Source organism: Propithecus coquereli, unplaced genomic scaffold (assembly GCF_000956105.1).
Source record: "Propithecus coquereli isolate 6110/MARCELLA unplaced genomic scaffold, Pcoq_1.0 Scaffold62, whole genome shotgun sequence".
Taxonomy (NCBI): Eukaryota; Metazoa; Chordata; class Mammalia; order Primates; family Indriidae; genus Propithecus; species Propithecus coquereli.
Window position 1 is genome coordinate 4,817,216 of NW_012152174.1, and position 27,229 is coordinate 4,844,444.

General features: G+C 34.7%; 1 protein-coding gene across 1 annotated transcript in view; it reads left to right on the top strand.

The window, feature by feature from the left end:
• The window catches only part of COMMD10 (COMM domain containing 10), a 171,273-nt gene extending 149,133 nt beyond the window's left edge, over positions 1 to 22,140 (top strand). Inside the window, exons 6-7 of the mRNA XM_012659518.1 lie at positions 20,527 to 20,586; positions 21,315 to 22,140. Coding sequence (XP_012514972.1) covers positions 20,527 to 20,586; positions 21,315 to 21,353 — 99 coding nt within the window. The 3' untranslated portion in view covers positions 21,354 to 22,140. The remainder of the gene's footprint in view (positions 1 to 20,526; positions 20,587 to 21,314) is intronic.
• The last annotated feature ends 5,089 nt before the right edge of the window (positions 22,141 to 27,229 follow it).

The following is a 27,229-nucleotide window of genomic DNA, read 5'->3' on the forward strand; positions in this document are numbered from 1 at the left end:
TTCCTGACTTTTTTTCCCCCTCCTGAGGACTCTCAAGTATTAATCTATAGCCCAGATCTCTAACTTGAATATTGAGTTTGTATATATACTGGCCTGCTGGTCTTTTCCACTTGTTTATCCAAAGATACTTCAAAATCAATATGTCTTAAACTGAACTCATAATTCTCATTCTCTGTTTCATCCTCAAGACTGCTTCTTTCAACCCCATCCTATCTCAATAAATGGCCCTACCCATCTTGCAGTTGCCCAAGCCAGATACTTATGCTTCATCTTTGATTCCAAACTACTTTTGTCTTACCCATTTCTTTCATTGAAAGAATCATGGAGTTTGTGGATCCTGCCTCCTAAATAGCTCTTAAATCTATGTATTTCTGTTAATTCTCTATTGTTTCTACCCAGTTCAGGCCACCCATCTCTAATTTTGATGACTATCACACTGCACTGCTTTTCCCTCTCATGTTCTCTTTTGCTGGTAGGAATATCCCCCTATCCTACTCCATTTCAATATTTTATCTTTCAAGTCTCAGATTATACATCACTTCTACTAGGAATTGTTTATTGATTCCAGAATCTGCATCTAGTGTTTATTCTTTGTGCCTGGTACTTTGCCTATTGTGGCATTTATCATATCATTTTGTAAACTCTACTCATTTGTCCCTGTTGGACTCTTAAACTTAAGGAAAGCAATGATCATTTGCATTGTCTTCATCACTGCTGTAACCCCAACAGCCTAGCATATTGCTTGTAAATATGTTTAAAAAAAAAGAAATGAAATTAGTCTCAATATCTATAAAATACACAATGTTCTAGACATATCAAAGCACCAGAACATATCTGGTGAGCTTAATTTGCAGGGTCAGTTAAAGAAAGTATATAACCAGAAAATTGGATAAATAAATGATATCAAGATGTCGCACTTCATGTAGGTATTTTGTATAGAACATTAGACCCTAAATCACCAACCCATACACTGCTAATGGCCATATTTGCTTTGCTATATGTTAATGCACATACACATAATCACTGTGCTTATAAGTAATATAAATATCCCCTATTTTTGTTGAATCCTGGATTTTAGAGGGAAAGTAAAGAAGTGAACTGAATTTAATTTACATAATATATTAAGGCTACCTCTTAGAGATAGTTTGATTATCAGAAATTAATTCTAGAGGTTGATTTCATAGAAACATAATAAGAGCCATCTCCTTTTCAGTTTATTTTTTAAAAAACCTTCCTTGTTCTTTGGTGCAGGCTATTTTCAGTATGGATCAATAATATATCTAAGTTTATCCTTTAAAAGGTAGTTTTAAAAATACATTGTCAGTTTGCATGTATTTTATTGAAAGCAGTATAGCATTTTAGTAATGAAAATTATGAAAACATCCATTAGCATTAATCTGAAAAACATAAAGATATTCTATAATTCTCTATAACTTCATACAAAGAACAAATTAAAGAGTAGTAATTATATCACATACCTCATTTCTCCTAGATTTATCACTTGAAAATGTATGGTATGGTAAAAATGCATAGCATTGCATATCTTTTTCTGACAATCAAGAGTTTCTAATGTCATTAAAAAGTATATTTATTATAAAAAAACTGAAGGAAAAAAATCCTAAAAATGGTTGAGGTGATATGTGCTGAAACTAAAAAGTAGTTCCATGTCTTCAGCCTTACAGTCCTTAATATACAAGTTTCGCGTCTTAATTGTTTTTAATAGTGTACACATATTGCTAAGTATACATTTATGTATATTACAGGCTCTGTGCTAAATACTGAACCGTTTTCGCTAAGTCTGGCAGAATAGGTATTCTTACTGCTATTTGACAATCTGGGAACTAAAGCTCAGAGACATACGGTGGGTAGGATTCAAACTAGGTGGTCTTTCTGACTCCAGATCTTCATTCTTCACCACAGTGCCTCTAAAATTTAAAACACATCAGAGACCCTGGTAAGAGCAGAGGCTTCTGGGCCTCACGGCCTGATTAGAATTCTTGCTTTGCCACTTTATTGGCTATAAGAACTTGGTCAATTACCCAAACTCCCTGAGCTTCAGATTCCTTATTGTTATTGGACATAATAATACTTCATGGGATTAGTACAAGAATTAAGTTCACTAATAGGTATATAGTACTTAGAACAGTACCTGGCACATAGTAACTGATACATAAGTGTTCACTATTATTATTTAAATTATGTCTAACTTTGTATTCTGTATATTTTTTACTTCATTTGAAATGATAAACATTAAATTTTTTAAATGGCCATTGAAAATTCTGAAGAGTGTCTAATACAATTAAAATGTGTCTAAAATTTAGCAATTTTTTTTCATTTAAGAAATATGTATTGAAAACCTACTATGTCCATGTTCTGTGTTAGGTACTGGGGATTAAAAGATATACGTGGCCGGGTGCAGTGGCTCACACCTATAATCCTAGCACTTTGGGAGGCAGAGGCAGGGAGGATCCTTTGAGACCAGCCTGAGCAACATAGTGAAGCCCCATCTCTACAAAAAATAGAACGATTAGCTGGGCTTGGTGGCTCATACGTGTAGTCCTAACTACTTGGGTGCTTGGGTGGCTGAAGTAGGAGGATCACTTGAGCCTAGGTGTTTGAGGTTGCATTGAGCTATGACGATGCCACCACACTCTAGCCTGGGCAACAGAGAGAGACCCTGTCTCAAAAAAAAAAAATGTACACACACACACACACAAACACACACACACACCATGCTATCCTTGACCTCAAAGGAACACGCATTGTTTTGGAAGCTTCCGTTGTAAAGCGTCATTGTAAGTACTAACAGAGGTCTTCTCACTGTGCTGTAGAGCACTAAAACAGGCAACAGATGGATAGGAGGGTGGAGGAAATCACATAAGGTTTCACAGAGGAGGTGACATTTCAGGACTCTTAAAGTATGAGTAAGAGGTTGTCAGGAAAAAAAATTAATTTCAAATAAATAAAGTATTTAACAGCATATAAAACATGATCCAGAAATATTTTCTTAATTGTCCAAGGAAAATCAAAATGTGTTTTAGGCCGGGCGCGGTGGCTCACGCCTGTAATCCTAGCACTCTGGGAGGCTGAGGCGGGCGGATTATTTGAGCTCAGGAGTTCGAGACCAGCCTGAGCAAGAGCGAGACCCCGTCTCTACTAAAAATAGAAAGAAATTAATCGGACAACTAAAAATATATAGAAAAAAACCTAAAATTAGCCGGGCATGGTGGCGCATGCCTGTAGGGAGGCTGAGGCAGGAGGATCGCTTGAGCCCAGGAGTTTGAGGTTGCTATGAGCTAGGACGCCACGGCACTCTAGCCCGGGCAAAAGAGTGAGACTCTTGTCTCAAAAAAAAAAAAAAAAAAATGTGTTTGTAGCATTGTTTATCATATATTATGTTTAAGCCTGTGTTTGTGTCATATGTGATTTTTTTTAATTCTAAATTTTAAAATCTAACCCTAACAATTTAGTTTCTTAAATTGAGACAAAATTTTTACTAAGTAGAAGTTATACTGATACATGCTACAACATGAATAAACCTTGAAAACATCATGCTAAATGAATGAAACTGGTCACAAAAGGCCACATAGTAAATGATTTCATTTAAAATTGATAATGGTTTCCTGAATGGACAAGTCTAAAATGACAAAGTAGATTACTGGTTGCCTGGAGGAGGGTAGTAGGGGTGGGCCGGAAAGGTTGATGGATGATAACTAAAGGGTATGGGGTTTATTTTTGGAGTGATGAATATGTTCTAAACTTAATTGTGGTGCTGGTTTTGCAACTCTATGAATATACTAAAAACCATTGTATAATACACTTTAAATGGATGAATTGTATGGTATGTGACTATTTCCATAAAGCTATTACAAAAAATAAGCTAAATTCTTCAATGTTGTGATTTTCACTGAGTTAAAAATAAAACCCATGCTTCATCCTTTACTCAAGTATCATAGTACAGACTGAACTATGGGCTCTTGCTGTGTTGAATGCACATTAGTATGCCAAAGACACTATTTAAAACATAAAATGAAAACCTTATTTTTGAGCTCCAGATACACTAAGGATTATAGAAATACATCAAGTTGTTTAAACCAATTAGTTTTTAGAATATGAATCATTCACTCACTTGATAATTTCAAGAAGATTTTGCAAATAATAATCAGGTAATTAGGTTACCAGAGAACTAATGTGGATGGAAAAATGAGCTCAGTTTCATCTGTCATATATATATTTTGAACAACACCATTACAGGTTAAAAATTTTCTCTGGACAGGTACTGCCTTAAATTAACCACATACCCTATCAAATTAGTTATTGTACATGACTGTCTTTAGGAATTTGGGTTTACAAGTGTTGGGGTAAAATAGGGTGTTTCTTCTTATTATGCTGCAGTTAACAATGGCTTTTCAGCTGAGCATTATTTGATAAGTTCAGTGCCCTTCCTAACATGAAGCAAATGCTGACCTCACGCTTTTTATTTTGCCAAAACATAGCTTCCAATTAGCTGATAAGACATGTTAATTTAACTAAATTCTAAAATTAACACTCATTTAGGTGCACATATTGGTACTCTTTTCCTTGAAGACTGACATGACAGCACAAGATAGAAAAAAATTAAATGAGCATATGTTTTTAATTACCTTTTTCTTAAACCGTGAATTATATTGGGTTATTTAATTTAGGATGCCAAATATATAGTAGTTTCTGAAAGTACACCTGTATCATTTAAGTTTCTGCCTATGAATATAATAAAGTGCTTTCGGGAAGAAAAAGAAACCTAAATTTGGGTGTTGAGCTTAGTCTTTAAAACTACACACCAGAAACATAATAGGATTTCAATTTGGTATTTTTAATTTACCCACAATCCCTCAACTAGGATATTAACACATGTTTTAAGAAGTTAAGTAATGTAGCTATGCCAAATGATGTTTAAGTAATCAGATAAGTATTTATAATTAGAATAAATTGTAATTTCTGGAAAAATATAGCATCTCCCATAGTATTTAGTACAGAAAAAAATCTCCATTTATTTTAGCTGTCAGTGCTCTTCTTAACATAATTTCTCACTGTTTAGGAAGCTTCATTTACTCATATTCAAAACCTCTTGCTGATTATATTCAGCAACCATAACTAAATATTTCAGTACTGAAGCTGAAAATCATAATGACATATCAGCACACACGTAATAAATTACAGTTAATGAATGCTATAGGAAGTGTATTTTGATTGGCTCCAAGTCTGTGATCTGCTCATGCATAGCACATTGTATTTTTAAGAGGAAAGAAAACATGGTGATAATATGACTGTCAAACATATTTTTTATCTACACAGGAGCAAAGTAATGTTTTAGCCAGAATGAAAAGGGCATATACAGATAACAGGTAAAATGTCCTAACAACCAAAATAGATAGACCTGATTAAACATTTAGTGAAAATATTTCATGTACTCTCTTACATAATTTTTATACTTAATAAAGGTTTCTGGCCAAAAAATGGTTTATTATCATTTTGACAGTCAAATCTGTTGTGTTTTTTAGACAAATATGCATAAAATCCAAAATCATCTGTTTTAACCAGCTTGGTCCATAGACCTTCAAGTGTAAGAAGCCATTTTTCAAGCTAAGGAATCAATACTTAGAGTTTAATTACTGTACTATTTAGCCCATATACCTTGAGTGCACAATAGTTGTGAGACCTACAAGACTATTATCATCTTTGGAGTCAAGTACTGCAGTATGATAAGAAAATATTGTCATCATTCAGACAGTATCCACTTAATTCTGATGTTCTCCACATGTATTTTTTTTTTCAGGGAAAAATGATGTGTCAAAAATGATATGTATAATAAAGGATCTAGCGAAATAGCTGGTATATGTGCATCTATGTATGTGCAAGAGTGTGCATGTATGCAGTTGGGAGCATTGCTGGGAGAACACAGGAAACAGCATGAACAAAGACCCACAGGGCAGTATGCAGAACACCACTTCAGTGCTTCCGTACTGCCTGCATACGCAGAAGATGAATCTGTACAAGGAGTCATGAGCCAGATTTTAGAAGTCTTGAGTGCCAGAATAATAAGCTTGGAATTGGCTTTTGCTGTTTATATGGTCTTATATTCTTAAATAGATAAGCATTTTGTCAAACTGTTCTTTTCAAAGATTAAAAAAAGTTATAATTTGGTTGACTTAACCTTGGGAAAATGCCTTTTGTGTCTTATATTCCATGTATTTGTTACAGTTGTCCTTCTGTAACTTTTATCAAACTTTGATGTAAGCTTAGGATTTTCAGTTTGCCCACTGCTCTCAATGAGCAGGGCCGTGCCTGGGAGGTTTTGGAATCTGCTGGACTGGCTAGTATTTTAATGAAGAGGCTTTGGAATCAGAGGGCTTGAGGCAGCAACAGAAATCAGCTGAAATTCAGGTGAAAGTGATCATTTTTCTTGCCCTGTTTCTATACTGTATAGTATATTCATGGGGCTAACTTTTTTTTCTTGTTGTTTGGCATTAGAATTTTAAATGTGGCAGTGGGATTATTTTTGTGAAATTTTCATGTGGCTAATTTTTTGTTGCTTTTGATTTAATCAATGTGGCCAGGACAAAGAGATTTGATTTTTTTTTTGAAACATTTGTGAGAAATTGAAGATTTTAGCTTCGCATTATACCTCTTATTACTTAAGACAACTTGACACCTCATCAGCTATGTTTATCAAAATATTTAGCCTCAGCATAGCTTTTATATATTTCTGTGTAGAATGAGTTATTGAATGGAAGTAATTATGAAAATTTAGGTGAGGGGTTCTATATATGATCTTGATATGCAGGTGCAAGTTCTAGAACAGTCTTGAGTCACCACAGTAATGTAGTTGAAAGAACAATGACTTGTCCCACTTCTACATGCTATGTAAGTTATTTCACCTTTGTGGGTACCAGTTTCCTCTTCTATTAAATAAGAGAGTTGAGCCAGGTTATTTCTAAAGCTTGTTCTTACTGACCTTCTGTGGTTCTAACTACCTCAGTTCACTAATTCGATTTGCAAATATAGATATACTTTTTAACATCCTTGAATCATAGAATTGAAAAGAATCTTGGGGGATCGTGTAGTCAAGCTGCCTCAGAGAAAAGTGGAAATTTATTCATTCCCCCTGCTCAGGATGCTTTGCTTACATCTTCTCAAGCTGGCACCCTTTGAGTCAGGGCTGGTCGTGACATCTATTACCCCTTTGGTTGCCAAGATTGATTCCAAGGGTCCAACAAATGGGAAGAGGATCCCCTTCCTCCTTGTCCCATGTACATTCTTCCCACATTTGGGAGCTTAGTTGTAGAGGGCAACCTGCTAATGTAGAAAAGGACCTTTGGTCAAGAGTATATTCCTTCCTGTGGCTTATTCATCTTTGTATCATGAGCACCTTCCTTGCATAGTACCTGATATTCTTTAAATGCTTATTGGATGACTGAATATTATGGATGACAGAAATGACTAACATTTGCACATATGGGTAGACTTTCATGGTTTATTCAGTCTGTGGTGGGAGCTGAAATTATATCCCTAGTTTTTTGAACAATAATACTTAGTAAAGACAGTCAACAAATAATAGAGACATTAGAATATATTTGCAATTATTTATAATTGTATATGGTTATAGAGAATATTATCTACAGATACTTATTTAGTAAATGATGCCTAATGATTTTTGTTTTATAAATTCATTCAGTAGGACTTGAAATATTATTTAGATTTTATCTCAGCCTAACTATAACTAGAAAGAAAACTTCCTCTTTAAGTACCTAGCAGAGCATTTTTAGATTTAACTCGGACAAGAGATTAGGAGTATTTCTTTTACTGGAATATTCTACCTCTTGATCTTCTAGGTGAAAGAATAATTATATAATTTCTAATTCTGATATCCAATTTAAGTTTAAAAGCTAAGCAATGTCAATTTGGTTTTAATTCTTTTATAGTTTATATCTGCATTATTTACAGACTATTTCTGCTTAGATAATTTGTAAAGAGGTTAACGCATTTCTTTCTTGAAAAATGTGTATGTGTTCCTAATTCCTAACTAATGGGAATGCAGACGCTATTTTTAGTGTCAGCTTTCATCAAGTCAGACCTTTCTAAAGACTTTACCAAATTCTATTTCCATGGGAATTTTGCTAATGGATATGTGCAACATTATCTAGGTGCTCATAGATAGGCTTACAAGTTAAAAATAAAAAGGAATGGGTGAACAAATACATCTTTCTTCCAAGAAATTGGCAGAGTGTTAATCTTTGCACTTTCATTTTCACTTTGCAGTGTTTTCAGATCAGGTGCAAAAAGTCTGAGTTTTAATACATGCAGAAAGTCTGAGTATTAATACGTGAGATCAGCTTAGACAATGGAAGTAATGAATTTCCTAAGTGGGTTCTTAGTTGTAATCTTATGTATAAGGCAGAAGAAAGAGAGTAAATATTCTGGCCTGTATATGTTCAGTTAACAGTATTAGTAATTTCAGTAGCTTTTACAGAGAATTGGAAGATTGAAGGCATGTTTAAAACTAAGCCACCCACTTTTATTGCCTGCATATTAACTTACTGATTTATTTTGATTTCATGTAATAAATTTCCACTGTACATTTCAAAATACCATGCAGAAAACATTTGTGAAGCTGGTGATACTGAGCATTTATTGATCACCTACCTACCCTAGATATTGGAGTTCTTAGGACTCAGCTCTAGGCTCCCTGTCTTCTCATACTACATTCTTTTCCAGGTCAAAGGAAACTTGGTTTTAAATATCATACACTGTTATGGTTTTAAATATCATCAATATATCAGTAATTCCCAAACGTGTATCTCTTACGTAAATCTCTTTTCTGGCTTTCCAGACTTATTTCATGTATTTTCAGGGAAATCTTACAGATATACTAAGCTAATTGTGTCTGAAACTATACTTTTGATCCTTCCCTTCTTCAGATCTTCTGCTCCAGTGTTTCTAATCCCAGTTCCAGCCATCTAGCTTCTTTGTCAGAAACCCGAGAGTCATTCTTGACTCCTTTTTTTCCTTCACCACCCTCTACCCCAACTCAAATCTGTCACCAAGTGCTATCTCTTCCACCTCTAAACATCATTTCAAAATTTTTCACCTTTTTCTTTCACTGCTGTCATCACATTAAATCAAGTCACTATCTCTTGCCTGGACTAGTGCAGTAGCCTCCTAACTGGTTTCTCCTCATATAATTTGGCCAGTTCTAATCCATTTCCAAATAAAAGCCAAAGTGAGTTGTTAAATATATAAATAAAATTATATCACTCTTATTCCTAAAACTCAACAATGGCTTTTCATTGCTCTTATAATAAAGATCTCCTCTTTTATCTGTCCCAAAAGAGGTGACAGGGCCTAAATTAGCTTGTCAGGGCTGCCATAATTAAGTACCACAGACTGGGTGGCTTAAGCAACAGAAGTTATGTCCCCATAGTTCTGGAGGCTAGAAGTTTAAGACCAAGGTGTAGACAGGGTTGGTTTCTTCTAACGCCTCTCTCCGTGACTTGTAAATTATCATCTTCCTCTCGTGTCTTCATGTGGTCTTTCCTTTTTAAGTGTCTGTATCCTCATCTCCTCTTACAAAGGTACCACTCATACTGGGTTAGGACCCACCCTCATGACCTCATTTTGCCTTAATTACCCCAGGCTCTATCTGCAAGTAGAGTCACATTCTGAGGTACTAGGGGTTAGGACTTCAGCATATGAAATTTGAGGAAACAGAATTCAGCCCATAACAGAGCCTAAACTGATAGTTGATGGAGGAATAAGCACATACAAAATGCGCCACTCTGAGTAATAGCTCACACCTATGGTCATGTTTCCTTCTACTATCTTTTCAACAAAACCTTAACTACTATTGTGTCAACATAGTCCCTTAAATAGTTTTTGAAAAGGTACTGCCTCTGGAGAATGTTTTCAGAGGAGCAACACTTACATTTCTTTTCCACGCCTTACTCCTGCCATGATCTTTTCCTTGTCCATCAAAAGCACCAAGCTTTTTCCCACCGCAGATTCTTCACTCATTCTCTTTCCTCTGCTTGGAATCTTCTTTACTCTAAAATTCCTTTGTTTTATTCCCCTCCATGCCCCCATTCATCTGACTGATTTCTCCAAATCATACTTTACATTTTACTCTTTTTTGGTAAATGAAGTACCACTTTGTATCCCCCCCCCCCACCATTTTTAAATTGCATTTAAGACAATTTTGATTATAATCTGACAACTTAGTTACCTGTCTCTACTCCAGGCTCTAGACTCTGATTGCCATAAAGGCCAGGACTATTCACATCCCAAATACCTAGCAAAGTGCTTGGCACAGAGTAAGAGCTCTGTGAGTGTGTGCTGAATGAATGAATGAACAAATGAACTTACTTTGTGAAACTGTGCCAGCTCTGCAGGGATATGAAGTAGAATAATCAGCATAGTTTCTGACAAAAGCATTCAGAAACAAGGCGTATTTATTACAGACATATAGCACTTTTCCTAGAATGCTTTTCCCTTAATTAATTATCTTCCAAGTTTGCTTCCTTGATTCTTATTTTTTTTTTACTATTTTTTAATGTGGCAAAATGTATATAACACAAAATTTGCCATTTTAACCATTTTATGTGTACAATTCAGTGGCATTAATTACATTTACAGTGTTGTGCAGCCATCACCCCTTATTTCCAAAATAATGTTGGTTATTTTGAATAACAGTGCTATCAGTGTTCTTGTACACATCTCATGATATCCACATGTACACATTTCTATTGAGTATAATATTAATCTTAGTAATAAATTGCTAGATTGTAGGTTGTGCATATACTCAGCTATAAGAAATAATGCAAAACAAGTTCCAAAGTAGTATACCAAGTTTTCACTCCTTCTAACAGTATAATTTACTAATATGTTTTCATATGTTTTTTGGTGATTTAGATATCTTCTGTGAAGTGCCTGTTCAAGTCACTGGTCCATTTTTATCTGGGTTTTTGTCTCTTTTTATTGTTTTTGTGAACATAAATTCTCTGAAAAGGAATTTGGAGGAAAGAGATTTTATTCCAGTGAATATTTTGCAAACCAGGGAGAGGAATCCTGGTGTAAAATGAAGGTGTATTCCAGAGAGCAAAGGAAAGGTTAAGGTTTTACAGCAAAACTTCTTGCTCAGGAAAGAACAAAGAAAAGATTCATACTTGCTTACTTCTCATTAGTCACCACAGCTAAGTTCTGATTGGTCAATAGAGTTGAGTCCTGATTGGTTGGTTCAAATGAGCTCTGAAAGTCCCAAAAGTTAAACAGAGGTGTGAGTTTTCCTGGGAACTCAGAATACATGTGTGACCTCCAGTCAGTAAATAACTACTTGGCTCTATTTAAAATTTTTTAAGCCCAGTTAGCCACTTGGGATCCATCTCAAAGGATTGATTCTTTCACGTTCGTGTTTGTTCGTAGTTTGTACTTCTTTGTGTATTTTGAATATAAAATCTGTGGGTAACATTTTTACTGTCTTAATGGTGTGTTTTGATGAATAGAAGTTCTAAATTTTAATATATTCTGATTTTTGAATTGTTTTCTTTATATAATTTTTGTGTTTTTTTACAAAGTCTTCCTATAGCCCCAGGTTATGGAGATATTAATTTATATAGTATTTTCTTTTAGAAGTTTCTTTGTTTTACTTTTCCCATTTAGAACTATAATCCATCTGGAAATAGGAGACCACATAAGCAAAAACAGAGACAGGAAAGTGTGGAGTATTTGAGGGACAATGAATGCACCAATTTGGTTGGAACAGAGATTTTGGTGGGTCTATGGGAAATAAAACCAGAAAGTTAGATTAGGGAAGATTGCGTAATACCAAGAAGACTAAGAAAAATGTTATCCCGCCTCATTCTCAAGTGAGCAGGTATCATTTTCAGTAGCCTCCAAAACATATTGCATATAGATACTTTTGTCTCAGGGGGACCATGAAATAGTGTGAATGACTCAGTGCAAATCTACCACCTCTCCTACAAAAACTACCACCAATCTCTCTACCCACGTCAAAAACAGTAACCAAAAAAAAAACAAAAAAAAAACCCTACCTTATTTACTGACTTCATCTTTATGTTTAAAAAATTTCTTCATTAATATGCTGAAATAAAAAAAAAATTTCTTCATTTGTATTGGAAGAATATGTATATTTATCAATATCTTGACCTATCTATTAATAGCTATCACCAAATGACAACTTTTTAACCAAATTTGGTAAATGTTTCCCATTAGTTGTCCTGGTTAATAGCAGGATCCATTGCTACCACTGTTAAACTTTAAATAAGCAAAAAAAGTCTTCCCAGAAATAGTTATCCAGTCATTCCTTTGGAAGACTCTCTTAGAATTATCAGCAAAATCAATTTTTTTAAAATCTTATAACTTAAAATCCAGTTTTGCATTACATAAAAATACCCTTTGTATCTGGTTTCTGGAAGAATGGAAATGTAATATAAACCTTTTTCTGAAAACACTTGGAATATTTTTTAAAAAAGGTACAGCGCTTTCTAAGTACATACTTATTTTGGTTTAGTTCAGGTTTAAGATAGTTTTGCTTTGTGATTGACAAGATGAGGATGCATTTTCATTACTCACGACTGTAGTTTTATGCTGTTAGGATATTTCTCTTCTTATTCAGTGTGACATAATAGACTACATTTTATTACCCAGACTATCTTTCTGACTCTGGGGGAAAAAATAGGACCAAAGAGTCAAGTCCCATTATCTAATGACAGTGATAGACAGGAAACACATAGATAATTAAATCCATTGTCAAATTCAGCCTATAAAACTACTTTAACCAGTAGTTTCTACATTTTCCTCCACAAAGTCTGTTGTTAGAGTTGCTACTGATAGCTAAGATGACGGTTTGAATTTCAATTTATTTTCTCCTCTTCTTCCCTTAACAAAGATACTAATGAACCCTGAGTTGGCTTAAAGGCCTGAAGTATATAAAGTTAAGGAAGAGATATGTAGAGCCTAGACAATCCCAAGAGAAGCACCTCTGAAATACTAATACTTGTACTCTCATTGAACTTAATGCTTTTCATACATTTTTGTTGCCACTGATTTGTGTCCAGACATTAAAGTGAAGGGAAGTTGTTTGAAAACATACTTTTTTTTTTTTTTTTTTTTTTTGAGACAAGGTCTCACTCTGTTGCCCAGGCTAGAGTACAGTGACATCACTGTAACTTCAAACTCCCGGGCTCAAGCAATCCTCCCCCTCAGCCTTCCAAAGGAGCCAGAATTACAAGTGCATGCCACCATGCCTGGCTAAATTTTCTGTTTTTTGGAGCTTTGGGGTCTAATGATGTTGCTCAGGCTGGTCTCCAACTCCTGGCCTCAAACGATCCTCCCACCTCAGCCTCCCAGAGTGCTGGGATTACAGGGGTGAGCTACTGTGCCCAGCCAAAAACATACTTCTTAATGGCTAAATCCCTCCATACATTTTCCAAAGAGTGAAAAATGAAGTTAGACAGTTGATTCTGGTTTTATAAGCAAATTTGTGACTTCCTAATTATAATCTTGAGGAAAGCTGAGTGTGTTTTCCTCCTAGAAATACAGTGGCCCCCCAGGAGAGCTTTTGTTTTTGTATTTTTTTGTTTTAATTATTTTAAGAGACAGAGTGTTACTCTGTTGCCCAGGCTGGAGTGACAAAGTCATAGCTCACTGCAGCCTCAAACTCCTGGGCTTAAACGGTCCTCACACCTCTGCCACCCAAGTAACTGCGACTACAGGCATGTGCCACCACACCCAGCCCCAGAAGAGCTTTTGATCAGACCTACTCCTAATATTTGTGGGACCTGAAGCAAGAGTAAAAATGGAGACCACATATCATATGTCTAAATTTAAAAGTCATAAATAAAGCTACAAAACTCTTAACTAAAATGTGTTCTATAGTTCTTACTTAATAAGATATCTTCATCATGTCCTGGAAAGCCAAGTTTAAATTGAAAATTTTTGGACTCTGTGGTCACAACATGACAATGTGGGGAATTGGCCAGCCACTCTTTCCTTTTTATTCCATGCTTCTAAGCTCCATCCTTATTCCCTACAAAACAATTGCCCAAGGGGTGGCCCTGGGCTACCCTTTGGGAAATCATAGATTCTCAAATTCTGAGTATATACTATCTACATATAGACATAAAACACTTTCCACTCTCAAATTCCCCATGGTCTTCTCTAAGTCATTGCAGGTTGAATGGGAAATGTCAATGATAATACCAATGATTATGCCAGACATAAGTCAAATTTTATGTCTATCTACATATAAATACACATACACATACACACACACACACATTCACATGTAGACTATGTTAGCTATTATTATTTTTTATTGTGGTAAAAAATCATAGAACGTTAAGTATATTCACATTGGTTTGAGACAGAGAAGCAGAACTTTTTCATCTTGTAAATCTGAAACAACTCCCCTCCCCATCCCCCAGCCTTGATAATCACCATTTATACTTTCTGTCTTTATAAACTTGATTACTTTAAATACCTCATGTAAGTGAATTCATACAGTATTTGTCTTTTTGTGACTGGCTTATTTCAACTTAGCATAATGTCCTCAAGGTTTGCTTCATGAGACAGGATTTCCTTCAAAACTGAATAATATTCTGTCGTACGCATATACATTTTATCTATCCATTCATACATCAGTGTACACTTAGGTTGCTTTCACATTTTAGCTTTTGTGAATAACGCTGTTATGAACATGGGTATACAAATATCTCTTTGAGACCCTACTTTCAGTTCTTTTGCACATGGGATTGCTGGATAGCATATTAATTCTGTTTTTAATTTTTGAGGAACTTTCATACTATTTTCCATAGCATTTGTACTATTTTACAATCCCACCAACAATACACGAGTTCCGTTTTCTCCACATCCTCACCAACACTTATTATTTTCTGAGTTTTTTGATAGTAGCAATACTGGGTGTGAGATAACATGTCATCGCATTTTTGATTTGCATTTCTCCTATGATTAATGATGTTGAACGTCTTTTTCATATATGTGTTGGCCATTTCTATATCATTTTGGAGAAATGTCTATTCAAGTCCTTTACCCATTTTTTAATCAGTTTATTTGATTTTTTGTTGTTGAGTTGTCGGAGTTCATTATATATTCTGGATATTAACCCCTTATCCAGCATACGATTTTCAAGTATTTTCTCCCATTTATTCTGTTTATTGTGTCCTTTGATACACAAAAGTTTTTAAGTTTGATATAATCCAATTTGTCTATTTTTGCTTTTGATGCTTGTGCTTTTGATGTCACACCCAAGAAATCATTTTCAAGACCAATGTTGTGAAGATTTTTCCCTATGTTTTCCTCTAGGAATTTTACAGTTTTAGATCTTAAATTTGAATCTTTTATCCATTTCAAGTTAATTTTTATATGTGGTATAGGATAAGGGTTCAACTTCATTCTTTCGCATGTGGATATCCAGTTGTTCCAATATCATTTTTTGAAGAGACTGTCCTCAATTGAGTTGCCTTGGCACCTTTGTCAAAGATTATTTCACCATATATATGAGGGTTTATTTCTGGAATCTGTATTTTATTCCATTCATCTGTTTTTATGGCAGTGCCATATTGTTTTGATTACAGTGGGTTTATAATATGTTTTGAAATCAGAAAATGACATCCAACTTCTTCTTCTTCTTTTTTTTTTTTTTTTTTTTTTTGTTATTCAGGGTCCCTGGAGATTCCATATGAATTTTTTTATTTCTGCAAAAAATGCCATTGGGACTTTGATAGGGATTGCATTGAATTGGTAGATCACTTTGTGGATAGTGTGGACATCTTAACAATATTATGCCTTCCAATTCATGAACATGGGGTGTCTTCTCATTTATTTGCATCATTTTTAATTTCAGCAATATTTTTGTAGTTTTCAGTGTACAAGTTTTTCATCTCTTTGGTTAGCTTTATTCCTAAATATTTTATTTTTTCTGATGCTATTGTACATGGAATTTTTTTAACTTACTTTTCAGATTGTTCACTGTTACTATATAGAAATATTTTTTTATTGTGTTGATTTTGTATCTTGAACCTTTGCTGATTTTGTTTATTCTAACAGTTTTTTGTTGTTGTTGAATCTTTACGATTCTCTACATATGCAATTATCAACTGTCAACAGATAATTTTACTTCTTCCTTTCCAATTTGCATGCATTTTATTTCTTTTTCTTATCTAATTGCTCTGATTAGGAATTCCAATATTATATTGAAAAGAAGTTTTGAGAGTGGGCATCCTTGCCTTGTTCCTCATCTTTGAGGAAAAGCTTTCGGTCTTTTACTATTTAGTATGATTTTAGCTGTGGGCTATTCACAGATGGGTTTTCTTAATATTATGTTGAGGGAGGTTCCTTCTATATCTAGTTTGTTGAGTGTGTTTATCATGAAAGGGTATTGAATTTTGTCAAATGCTTTTTTGTATCAATTGAGATGATATGTATTTTTTTTTCCTTTAATTTGTTAATGTGGTGTATTGCACTGATCAATTTTCCTATGTTGAACCATTCTTTTATTCCAGGAATAAATACCACTTTGTCATAGTGTATAATTCTTTTAATGTGCTATTGAATTAGGTTTGCTATTATTTTGTTGAAGATTTTTGCATTGATACTTACCATGGATATTGGTCTGTAATTTTTTTCTAGTGCCTTTGTCTGGCTTTGGAACAAAGGTAATGCTGGCTTCATAGAATGAGCTTGAAAATGTTTCTTGTTTTCAACTTTCTGGAAGAGTTTCAGGAGGATTTGTGTTAATTCTTTTTTAAAATGTTTGCTAGAATTCACCAGTGAAGCCATCTCTTTCTGGGCTTTTCTTTTTTGAGAGGTTTTTGATTACTTATTCAATCTCCTTACTCATTATTGGTATGTTCAGATTTTCTATCTCTTCATGATTTAGTCTTGGTAGGTTCTTTTTAGGAATTTACCTATTTCTTCTAGGTTATCCCATTTGTTACCATACATACAGTTGTTCATAGTATTCTTTTATAATACTTTTTATTTTTGTGGCATTAGTTGTAATGTATAATCTTTCATTTTTGATGTCAGTTATTTGAATCTTTTTTTCTTAGTTAATCTAGTTAAATATTTGTCAATTTTGTTGATCGTTTTAAAAAAACAACTCTTATTCTGTTTCTGTGTCTATTTTTCTATTCTCTATTTTATTTATCTCTGCTCTAATCTTTATTATTTTCTTCTCTCTACACACATTGGGCCTAGTTTGTTCTTATTTGCTAGTTTCTTAAGGTGTAAAGTTAGATTTTTAACTTGAGATTTTTTTTAATTACACATTTATGGCTATAAACTTATTCCTTTAGCACTAATTTCACTGTATCCCAGAAGTTTTGGTATGTTATGTCTTTATTTTCTTATATCCTAAGGTATTTTTCAGTTTCCCTTGTGAGTTCTTCTTTGACCCATTGGTTGTTTAAGAATGTGTTTAATTTCCACATATTTGTGGATTTTCCAGTTTTCCTTGTGGTATTGATGTCTAATTTCATTCCATTGTGATCAGAAAAGATACTTTGTATGATTTCAGTCTTCATGCACATAATGGATGGAGAAGCAGTATGGTGCCCACCATCTTGGCTTGTGTCTGTGGTGATGGGGAGTGATCCTGAGGGGGCTGGCAATCTGGTGCTTTGTTTTCAAGAAGCTCCCAGTTCACTGGCAGCAGCAGCTTTTAGGATCACTAGAGTAGGGAAGGTCTCCAGCAGCTCAGGAGCCTGCTGACTCTCAGAGGTGTGAGGAAGGGAGGAACAAAACCCCCACCTACCCTTTCCACTGTGGAACTGCAGCTTTAACATGGCACCCATCTCTGTTGTGCCTTCCAAACTCTGCTGAAGGTCCTGTGAGTGCTCCTGTTCAAGTGAGACAGAAACCAGTTCCTTTAGTAGTTCCTAGACAAGCCAAAATGTTGGATACTTTTGAATGCTGGAATATATTGTTCACTCTTTTGTTTCTGTCCTGAGGGAGGAGCTCTGGTATGGCAGGGGTTTTCCACCTGGTTGCTCCGCTATTCCACTACGCCACTTAGGAGGAGGGTCACACATGGACGCATCAAACACTATGATATTTCTCCCCTTTCGCTGGAATCCCTTCTTGGTTTTACAATGGCCTGCATGCTTTAGTCTCCACCTGTTCTGTAGAATTCTCACAGAGGCATTCTGGTCCATACACTGTTAACTTGGTGTCTTTGTAGGGGAAGTAGGACCTATACCTTCCTAGTCTACCACCATAGCTATTGTTACTTTAAGAAGTGTATTTTCAAAGTTACATTCTTTCTCTTTTCTCAGTGTAACATTTTAGGAAACACCATCTTGAAACAAAGAAAATCAAAATACAGAAAACAAGAATGTGATTTGACTGCTACTTCTAGGGGTACATCAGATCAGTTCTTTACATACTGATTGCCTCTTTTTTGCATAGAGGTGAGAGTACTGAACTTGCCTTGCTTTTCTTAGAACTTGGGGCTAAACCTAGACATACTATCACCCTTTCACTGCTGGGAGGACATACAGTAGTGCTAGATGATGCTGATTAAACCTTTGGAGGTTTAATGATATGTGACAATTAGCCAATGAATGTTTCTAATGCAACTTTAAAACTTGATAATTTTATATCATTCTGAGGTAGGAAACTGGCAAGCATTGCTTAACCGAGGCAGGAAGTTTCAAACCACCCTGATCAATACAGGATGTAAATTAGGAAGCTTTGAACTACCCTGATTAAACCAAGACGGGGGACAGGACAAGTTCCAACCAGTTAGAATCAAGATGGCAGAGGAATCAACCACCTCTTGACCTTGCATCTTCATTATATCCTCATTACCATGAAACTTTCTAAGGAAACCTCTCACTCCCTTCATGTACCTCACGCCATCACAGTTCTGGATTGACCATATTTAGTCAAAAGGAGGGTGTCACCCTAATTCTAGGAAAACACTGCTCCTTTCTGAGAAATAACATGAATATTCCTCCCCTTGTTTAGCCTATAATTAAGCTGTTGCTTAAATAGAGGGGATAAAGGAAACATGGTGGCTGTTCTCCTCCTCAAGGAGAACTAGCCTCTACTATGCCTGTGGAGTAGATTTTCTATACCTCCTAAATAAAACTCACTTTCACTTTACACTGTCGGCTCGCTCCTGAATTCTTTCTTGAACGAAGCCAAGGTCCCACTTGTACTTCAAGTGATTCCCAGCATTGGGAATTACTTTCCTGTGACAATAGTTCCTAAAGAAAGAGACTTTAAAGCAGATAGACTTCATCATTCATTTGAAAGCTTAAGTACTTAGGTGAATGAGAGTGAATGAAGACGTGTGAAATTTGATCCTGTACGCCTTAGCTTCGTGAAGAGCGAGATGCTATTTCTGAACATAGTCCTATTAACTCTCCTAGAGTTAGCTGGAGATAACTTGGTGTGAAAATGTTGGCTTTGTAAAAAGAAATGGAAATCATTAAAACAGATAAAACAAACCAAAAAGGTGAACATAGAACCTGGGAACTAGAATTAATAATAAGTTGGAAATGATGACAAATAATGAAGTGCGTGAATCAGTGACTATTTGCAGCCGTTTTTCACTTCTTCAGTTCACGGTGCCCATTTTATGTCATGCGAGCCCAGCAGTGGGATCAGAGCAGGTAGCACATTATTGGCATTCTCTCCTCATTAACTTTCACTTCTCCAAAGGGACCTTGAATAAAATTAACACGTGTGAACAATCTTTAGCAACTAGTCTGAATTGTTTCCTCAGTGTACAGAATCAACCAAAAACAGGGTTGAGTTGGGCTGGGTTTGCTTTCATGTCACACTTTACTACCCCGTCATACATACATACACATATGAGATAATTTGGCATCTGTAGCACCCATAAAGGTTTCTCTAATGTGTGTGAGGTGGAAGGAAGGAGAGTGTTTAAGTCCCAGCTTTGAAGCTGTTGTGTTAATTGTGAACTTTTGCTGAGTCTGTACATTAAAGAAGGTAACAATCTCAGCATGTTAAGATCATAACTGCTAGATTAGTGCTTGGAGGCAGTAGCTGTGCTGATGTGAAGCATTAATGGCTGCATGAGTTCCATCAGATATGCTGTCTCCGGTGTCTCTGTGTAATGGTATTTACTAGATTTCAAATGGACTGCTGAGAAAGATGAAATATAATTTCATGTGTTATCTCTCTGTCTTGAAAAAATAGATAATGAAATTGTTCTCTTGCTGGCATATATTTTATTAACCTTTGTAGAATCAACTTAAAGAACAGATGTCCCTGTAGAGTTGAAACCTTTTGCTAAAGTGGATTGTTATTAAGTGCATTGCTGAGTTCTAGGAATTGTGGGGTTGAGTAGAGCAGGTAAGTATCTTTTTAAAAACCACTCTGGGAATAATATTATGGCATATTCGGAGGCTTGCTGGAGAGAAAAAAATGCAATGTAAATTGCATGCAACTAAATTCTCTTTTCTTTGTTTTTCTTCTTTACAGAACCTGGAGAAAGTTCTTGTGGAATTCAGTCACAAGGAGTTGTTTGATTTCTATAACAAGGTCTAATTTTTAAAATAATTTTCTGATATGTGGGTTTTTCATATTGTTTCCTTCATTTTATGAATTCTTATTTTTAAATGTCCTATTATGAAGTTCTTTAAACTTCCTTTATAAGCACCTTATGTTTCACAGTAGGAAATAATAGCCAAAATGAAGGAAATCTGAAGAACTAAATCGGGAAGAAAATGGAAATGATTTTAATTAAAGCAATAGGATTTTTGCTTTAATATAAAGCATTAAGTAATGAACTATGTCATACCTAGCCACACTGACACTTTAAATACAGATAATGTTAAATACTTTAATTTCTGGGCCCAAATGTGAAAGGAAACATGGCTTTAGGGATTTATCTTTGAGTGTATTTCATATTTCCTTCCAAATACTGATTTTGTAATCCAGGAAAATGCACTCTCTCCATACCCCCAACTTTAAAATCTTATCATGTAGTGATAATTTAAAATGAAACAGCTGGGGGTATTTAAAACAGCGGTGTTTAGTAATCCTCTTTCTTTACAAAGTTGAAAACTTAAATTGCAAGCATGAATTCTAATATCTTTACATAAAAAGAAAAATATTCTGTGGTATTTTTATTGCTATTTGAATGGATTTAATATGCATAGTTACCAGTGCCATTCTTTACTTTCTATTTGCATGTTTCTAAACAACACTTCATGTGAATCTTGTTCTCTTCACTAACTTTCTTTTTTTTTTTTTGTCTTCGTAAATAGCTAGAGACCATACAAGCACAGCTGGATTCCCTTACGTGATGTATTCGAAGACTGGTTTTTCCATCATGCTCCTGCCACCTCATTATTTTGCATTGAAGATAGATTGCCAGGTTGTGTTTTCTGAAGGATTCAGTGGCTTTCTTTCTGTAAATTATATGGCTTATCACTTCTTAGACAAATAACAGCCAAGGGAGATCACTGTTAACAGTACTGAGGTTCTAATATACTTCCTCTAGTTCTCTGAGCCAGCAGCAATTGTTAAGAACGCTTTTGCATTAAAAGGAACAGAGGGATACTGTTGCTTTATTGCCTGACCTGCTTATTTTTTACACGCTTGATGACATCTTTATATATCAAGGAGGATCCATGGATACAAAGTATAATGTGTACCCTAGCAGAGGACACAGCTTTTGTTATTATGTTATTACATTAATAAAATTTAGAAAATAGCTACATGCAATCAAATACATTATGGCATTTTTTTCCTTTGAATATGATGTGTATATTTTGCTTGGGAAATAATATAGGAAAGAAATTTAAAATAGAGCTAGGAGTATTATATCAATTAATTCCAGTGTGAGCTTCTCTGTTAATTTTTTTCTCTGAGTTTAATGATTTATTAACAGTCCATGTTTTTATGTGTTTTTCTTTGTACTTCAAATTAATAATGATTCACTTCATAGTGTGGGAGACAGATTCAGATCATGAATAAAAATAATTATAATGAGTTCTAAATGGGCATCTTTATTCAAACCTAGTAATTTTTACATTTTCTTTCTGTAAATGTTAATTGATTTCAGTCAATAAAATTTCGTATCTTAGGATTAGTTGGACTAAAATGTGCAGTATTTTTTATTTTATGTATTTCATAGTATATTTTATGCTAATAATGTATGCAAATGTGAGTATGGTTGCCTGTAAAAAAAAGTCAATTGAATATTTTTATGAATGAAATATCTATCTTGTATTGTTTCCAGAGAGAGAGTAAGAGATTGATTCACACATGACTTTCTTCACATGAAGGAATTTTATTTTAGAAATATCTTATAGTTAAATAAAACCATTGAAATTGAAGCACGTTTCTCATTTGAGGCAATACCAGTGTTAAATGTCTCTCGAATAGATGTTCAGTATATGTAATTTATGCCCACATTTGTTTATATGTGTATTTGTATGTTGTTGCTTAAAAGAATTGAGAGTTTGGACTGTTTCAGAAAGCAAATATTATAATTTTTGTCCATAATTGGTTGATTTAAAAGGTTTTAAACTGAAAGTTCTATTGGCAGGATACCTGGCAGGCATGTTTGTAACATAATGGGATTTATTTCTATATGTGGCTTGTAGGATCTCTCTTACTTTTTTATGCTCTGTTTTGCCAGTTCCCAGAGATATTATAAACATTTTGGTAAACATACTTTCAGACTTTCCATCATTTACATATAAATATATATCATCCCAAGTTCAATTTGGTATTTTTGACAGTGGCCATATAGATAGATGGAAGTTTTCATTGGTTTAATGGTCAAACTGAATTCTCAGTGTAGGTATCTAAATTAAATATAATGGTTAAAAATGAAGTTTTCTTAAAAAAAATTAAAAGTGAAGTTTTCTAAAAGTAGTTTGTTTTATGCTCTCTGAAAGAGCTGGTTTTATAGTCTCTAAGAGTATTTCTCAACCTATGCGAAAACTTGATAAATGTATTCTCTCCTAGTTGAACAAAGTCTGACTCAAAGATACTGAAGAAAGGGCCAAGTGAAAGGTCTAATTCCAACTAAGAACATAATTATTCCTGAAATATATTTAATTGAAGATAACTTTATTCCTTAAGGCATTACCATTGTTATGATGCACAAGTCAAAGAAAACGTGACATTTCCAAACAATATTAAATGCGTGTTACTTTTTCATAGAAGTAAGATGGATTGGGGGATTGCTGGGGACTGCAACCTACCATCTTAGCAAATAAATATGCCATATGTCTTCTATGAGTGCTTGACATGAGGAATGGATAGAAATAGAATTACTTTTTAGAAAAAGGGGACCAATGTACTATGTTTATACCAACTACAAATATTTGCAATTCTTCTCTGAATAATTATCATATGATTATTTTTAATTAGGAAGTACAGAAAAATCATAAAGAACTAATCTAAACTTACAGAGTCCCATCATTCAGAAATGGCCATTGATGCCATTTTGGTAGATTTTATTGCAGTTTTTTTTTTCTATCCATGTATCTTTTCCATTTTTTTTTCCTTTTACTAACAAATTGATGTAGTACCATAAATGTGGTTTCATACTCAGCGTTGTTTATGTAGCATTATAACAGCATTTTTAAATCTTTAAATATTATCTAAAATAATTTCAGCATATATTAAATAGTCTATCATTTGAGAGCTATACTTTAGTTATACCTCTATTACTGAACATTTAGATTATTTCTAATTTTTGAACATGATAAGGAGTTCACTAGTGAATATCATTATACATAAACCCTAGACCACATCTCTCATAATAGATTCCTAGAATTCAAGTTACTATGTCAAGAGTATGAGGATTTATTTTCTATTTTTATCTTTAATAGGATTTTTATTATGAAAATAATAGTTGCCCATTTAAAAATATAAAGTTGCTCTATTTTGCCATCTCACGCCATAGAAGTACCTACCTAATACTACAAACATTTTGGTTTATGTTAAATATCTTTTCAGACATCTTATATAATACAAGTATATACACCTCTTGTGCATTTTTTAAATTTTATTTACATTTATTTGAAGGCTTTTGATATATATTGATAAATTGTTTCCCCTAAGAGTCATATCAGTTTGTACTCCCATCAGCAATGAATGAGAATTCACATACCTTAAGCCATCTCCATCAGCCCCTGTTCCTGCTACACGTTTCACCCTCAACGTTCTTTCTAACCTGGGATCAGGGTTTGGGAAGAGTGTAGGGTGAGAGTGAGTTGGAGATGGGAGCATCGCTTATTAATTGGGATATGTCGTGTTAATAACTCCAAAAGGATTGAAAAGGAAATCTCTTTAAAAATTAACAAATGTCAGAGGCAATAGCACAGCATTTAAGTTTAAGGGCTGTGAAGTCAGACATTTATTTCCTGGACAAATACTCAGTGAGTGGCTACAGTGTCAGGAACTGTGTATGCTAGGCACCATGTTAACAGTGACGAACAAAATAAACATAATGTTTAGCCTCTTGAAATATATGTTAGTCAATTAGAAAAGCAAATAGGTATGGAATAAGTTCTATTAAGAAAAAACTGAACATAGACTCAAACTTATATCGGGACATCAAGGAAGACTTCTCTGAGGAGTACCTTTGAGCTGACTCTTCAAATAGGATGAGTTAGAATGACACAATAGAAGAATAGAGTGGGAAGCATTCTAGACAGAATAGTCCATGCAACATCCCAGAGCTCAGAAAAGGCTTAGCGCATTTCAGGAACCACAGAAGATCACTGCACTCTAGATACTAAAGTGAAGTGAACAAATGGCATAGCGGAGTGCTCTACAATTAGAGGTAGACAAGGAGCCATTCTCTCACCAAGTCTTGTCATTTCCACCAGCAAGATACATTGCAAATATATCTCTAGGGCACTACTCTGTCCAAGGCACCATCATCTTTGCCCTGGATTGTCCTGCTTCTAATTTAGCCCTCCTCTAGTCCAGTAGTCATACAAAGCTAATGTTTAAAATGGTAATCCTATTAATTATACCAACTCCCTGTTTAGAAACCTTCAAAGGATGCCATTACACATCAAATAAAATGTAATGATCTAGGCCCTCAGGAAATACAAGAGCATATCCTAGTTCTACTACTTTGTGTATACATGTCGAGCAAGTTACTTAATTTGCTAAAGCTCACTTTCATTGTCTTTGTAATAGGAATAATAATAACCTAAATAACATAGGAGTGTTTTGAAGATTAAATGAGATTCATGTTAAACATTATGCATAATCCCTGATTCTCAATCACATAATAAGTATTAGATGTCATTTTATAATCACTAAGAAAATAACCAGGCTTTCTGTTGAAATCGTTCCAGGTGAGGTTTTAATTAAAGTCAAAATTGCAAGAAGCTTGCTATGAAGCCCCTTCACTTTGAATTTATTTGGGATTCTAATGACAGCTCCATCTTATAATCACTGGATTTTAATGCAATGCCAGTCCTACTTTTTTTATTAACAAAGTAAGGTTATAGGTGTATTATGGGATCAGAATGAAAGAAATATTTTTCTATGCGTACCTTTCCACATGGTTCTTCTGGCTCTCCAAAATCTAACTTTTTCTATAACTCTACTCAATGAATTTTGATTTCTTCTTACCTTAAATAATGTCTTCTACATTTCATTCATTATACTAAGGGACAGCAAATGATGGCTGTGGCCTACCACTAGCTTTTATAAATCACATTTTATTGAAACACAGCTGTCTTACTGCCAAACTCACGCCAGAGACTTTTTCCCTTCTTCACTTTGAAGAAGCAATCTGTCATGATATGAGAGAGTCTATGGACAGGGCCACATGGTAAGGAACCGTGGATGACCTCGAGGAGTTGAGAGATAGCAACAGCCAGCAAGAAGTTGAGGCCCTTAACCCTACAGCCCCAAGGAAATACATTCTGCAAACAATCTGAATGAGCTGGGAAGTAGATTTTTTTCCCAGTCAAGCTTCCAGATAAGAACACAGTCCGACTGACTCCTTGATTTGTAGTCTTGTAAGATTCTAAACAAAGGGCCCAACTAAGCTGTGCTTTAATTCATGACTAGAGGTAATTGTGAAATGATAACTGTGCGTTGTTTTAAACCTCTTTGTAGTAATTTTTAATGCAGCAACAGATAAAACAACAGCCATGCTCTTTATTTACATATAGTCTGTAGCTGCTTTTGCATTACAATAGCAAAGTTGATTAGTTGCAACAGAGACCATATGGCCCACAAAGCCTAAAATATTTACCACCTGGCCCTTTACAGAAAAACATATGCAGACCCTTGCTTTATACTGTGCTCCCTAAACTAGGGCATCCCTAGAGGAATGTAGCAGTTGATAGGGAACATAGAAAGTTTGAAGATGGATGTGGTCTATATTTCTATAGCATCACTTCAATTTTTGTTAGCCACGTGGCCATCCAACTAGAAATTACATTTTCCATCCTCCTTTGCAGCAACTGCGGTCCTGTGACTAAGTCCTATCAGTGAATTGCGAGTGAAAATGATATTCCTCTCTACTTTTCTTTCCCCCTTTCTGTAATTGAAACAGATTTGGAGCTGTGTCAGTTTTAACTGAGCAAAGATGATAATGCCTTAAGAGGTAGGGAGCAACAAGATGGAAGAAACTTTGGTTCCTGAATATCCTCATGGAGCACTAATGTCTGCATGCCTTTGACATGCAGAGTGTTACATGAAAAATAAAAGATCTTGTTTGAACAATTATACTTGGGGTCAGTTTAGGGTAGAAGCACCAGTTTAGCCTGTAGCCTAATATGGTAGTAACATAATTTTAATCGGCCAGTAATTTAAAACATATTTTTAAAGAGAGATGAACATTTTACAGCATATAGTTCAAAATACCTATACATGTTAAAGAGAAAATGGGAAACTTGAAATGCAGCCTACAACTTCAAGCTAAATTCTCAGAGCTCCTGGGAACATATTATTTACCCTCTTCCCCCAGTGTGGCTACTTGGAAAGAAAAGTTTGAGGAACCATAGGTGTATATTGTAAATTTCCCCCAAAGTCTTTAAATAATTCCTTTTCTACTGTTGAAGAAGCAGTCTGGGACGATTCTGACTTGTTCAGGCTCATTACTCAGAAGCAGCTCAGGAATTAGAATTTAAGTTTCAGATCAGTCAATTTTGCTCCCCTAAAACTTTGATTTTTTGCCATCATTATGCAA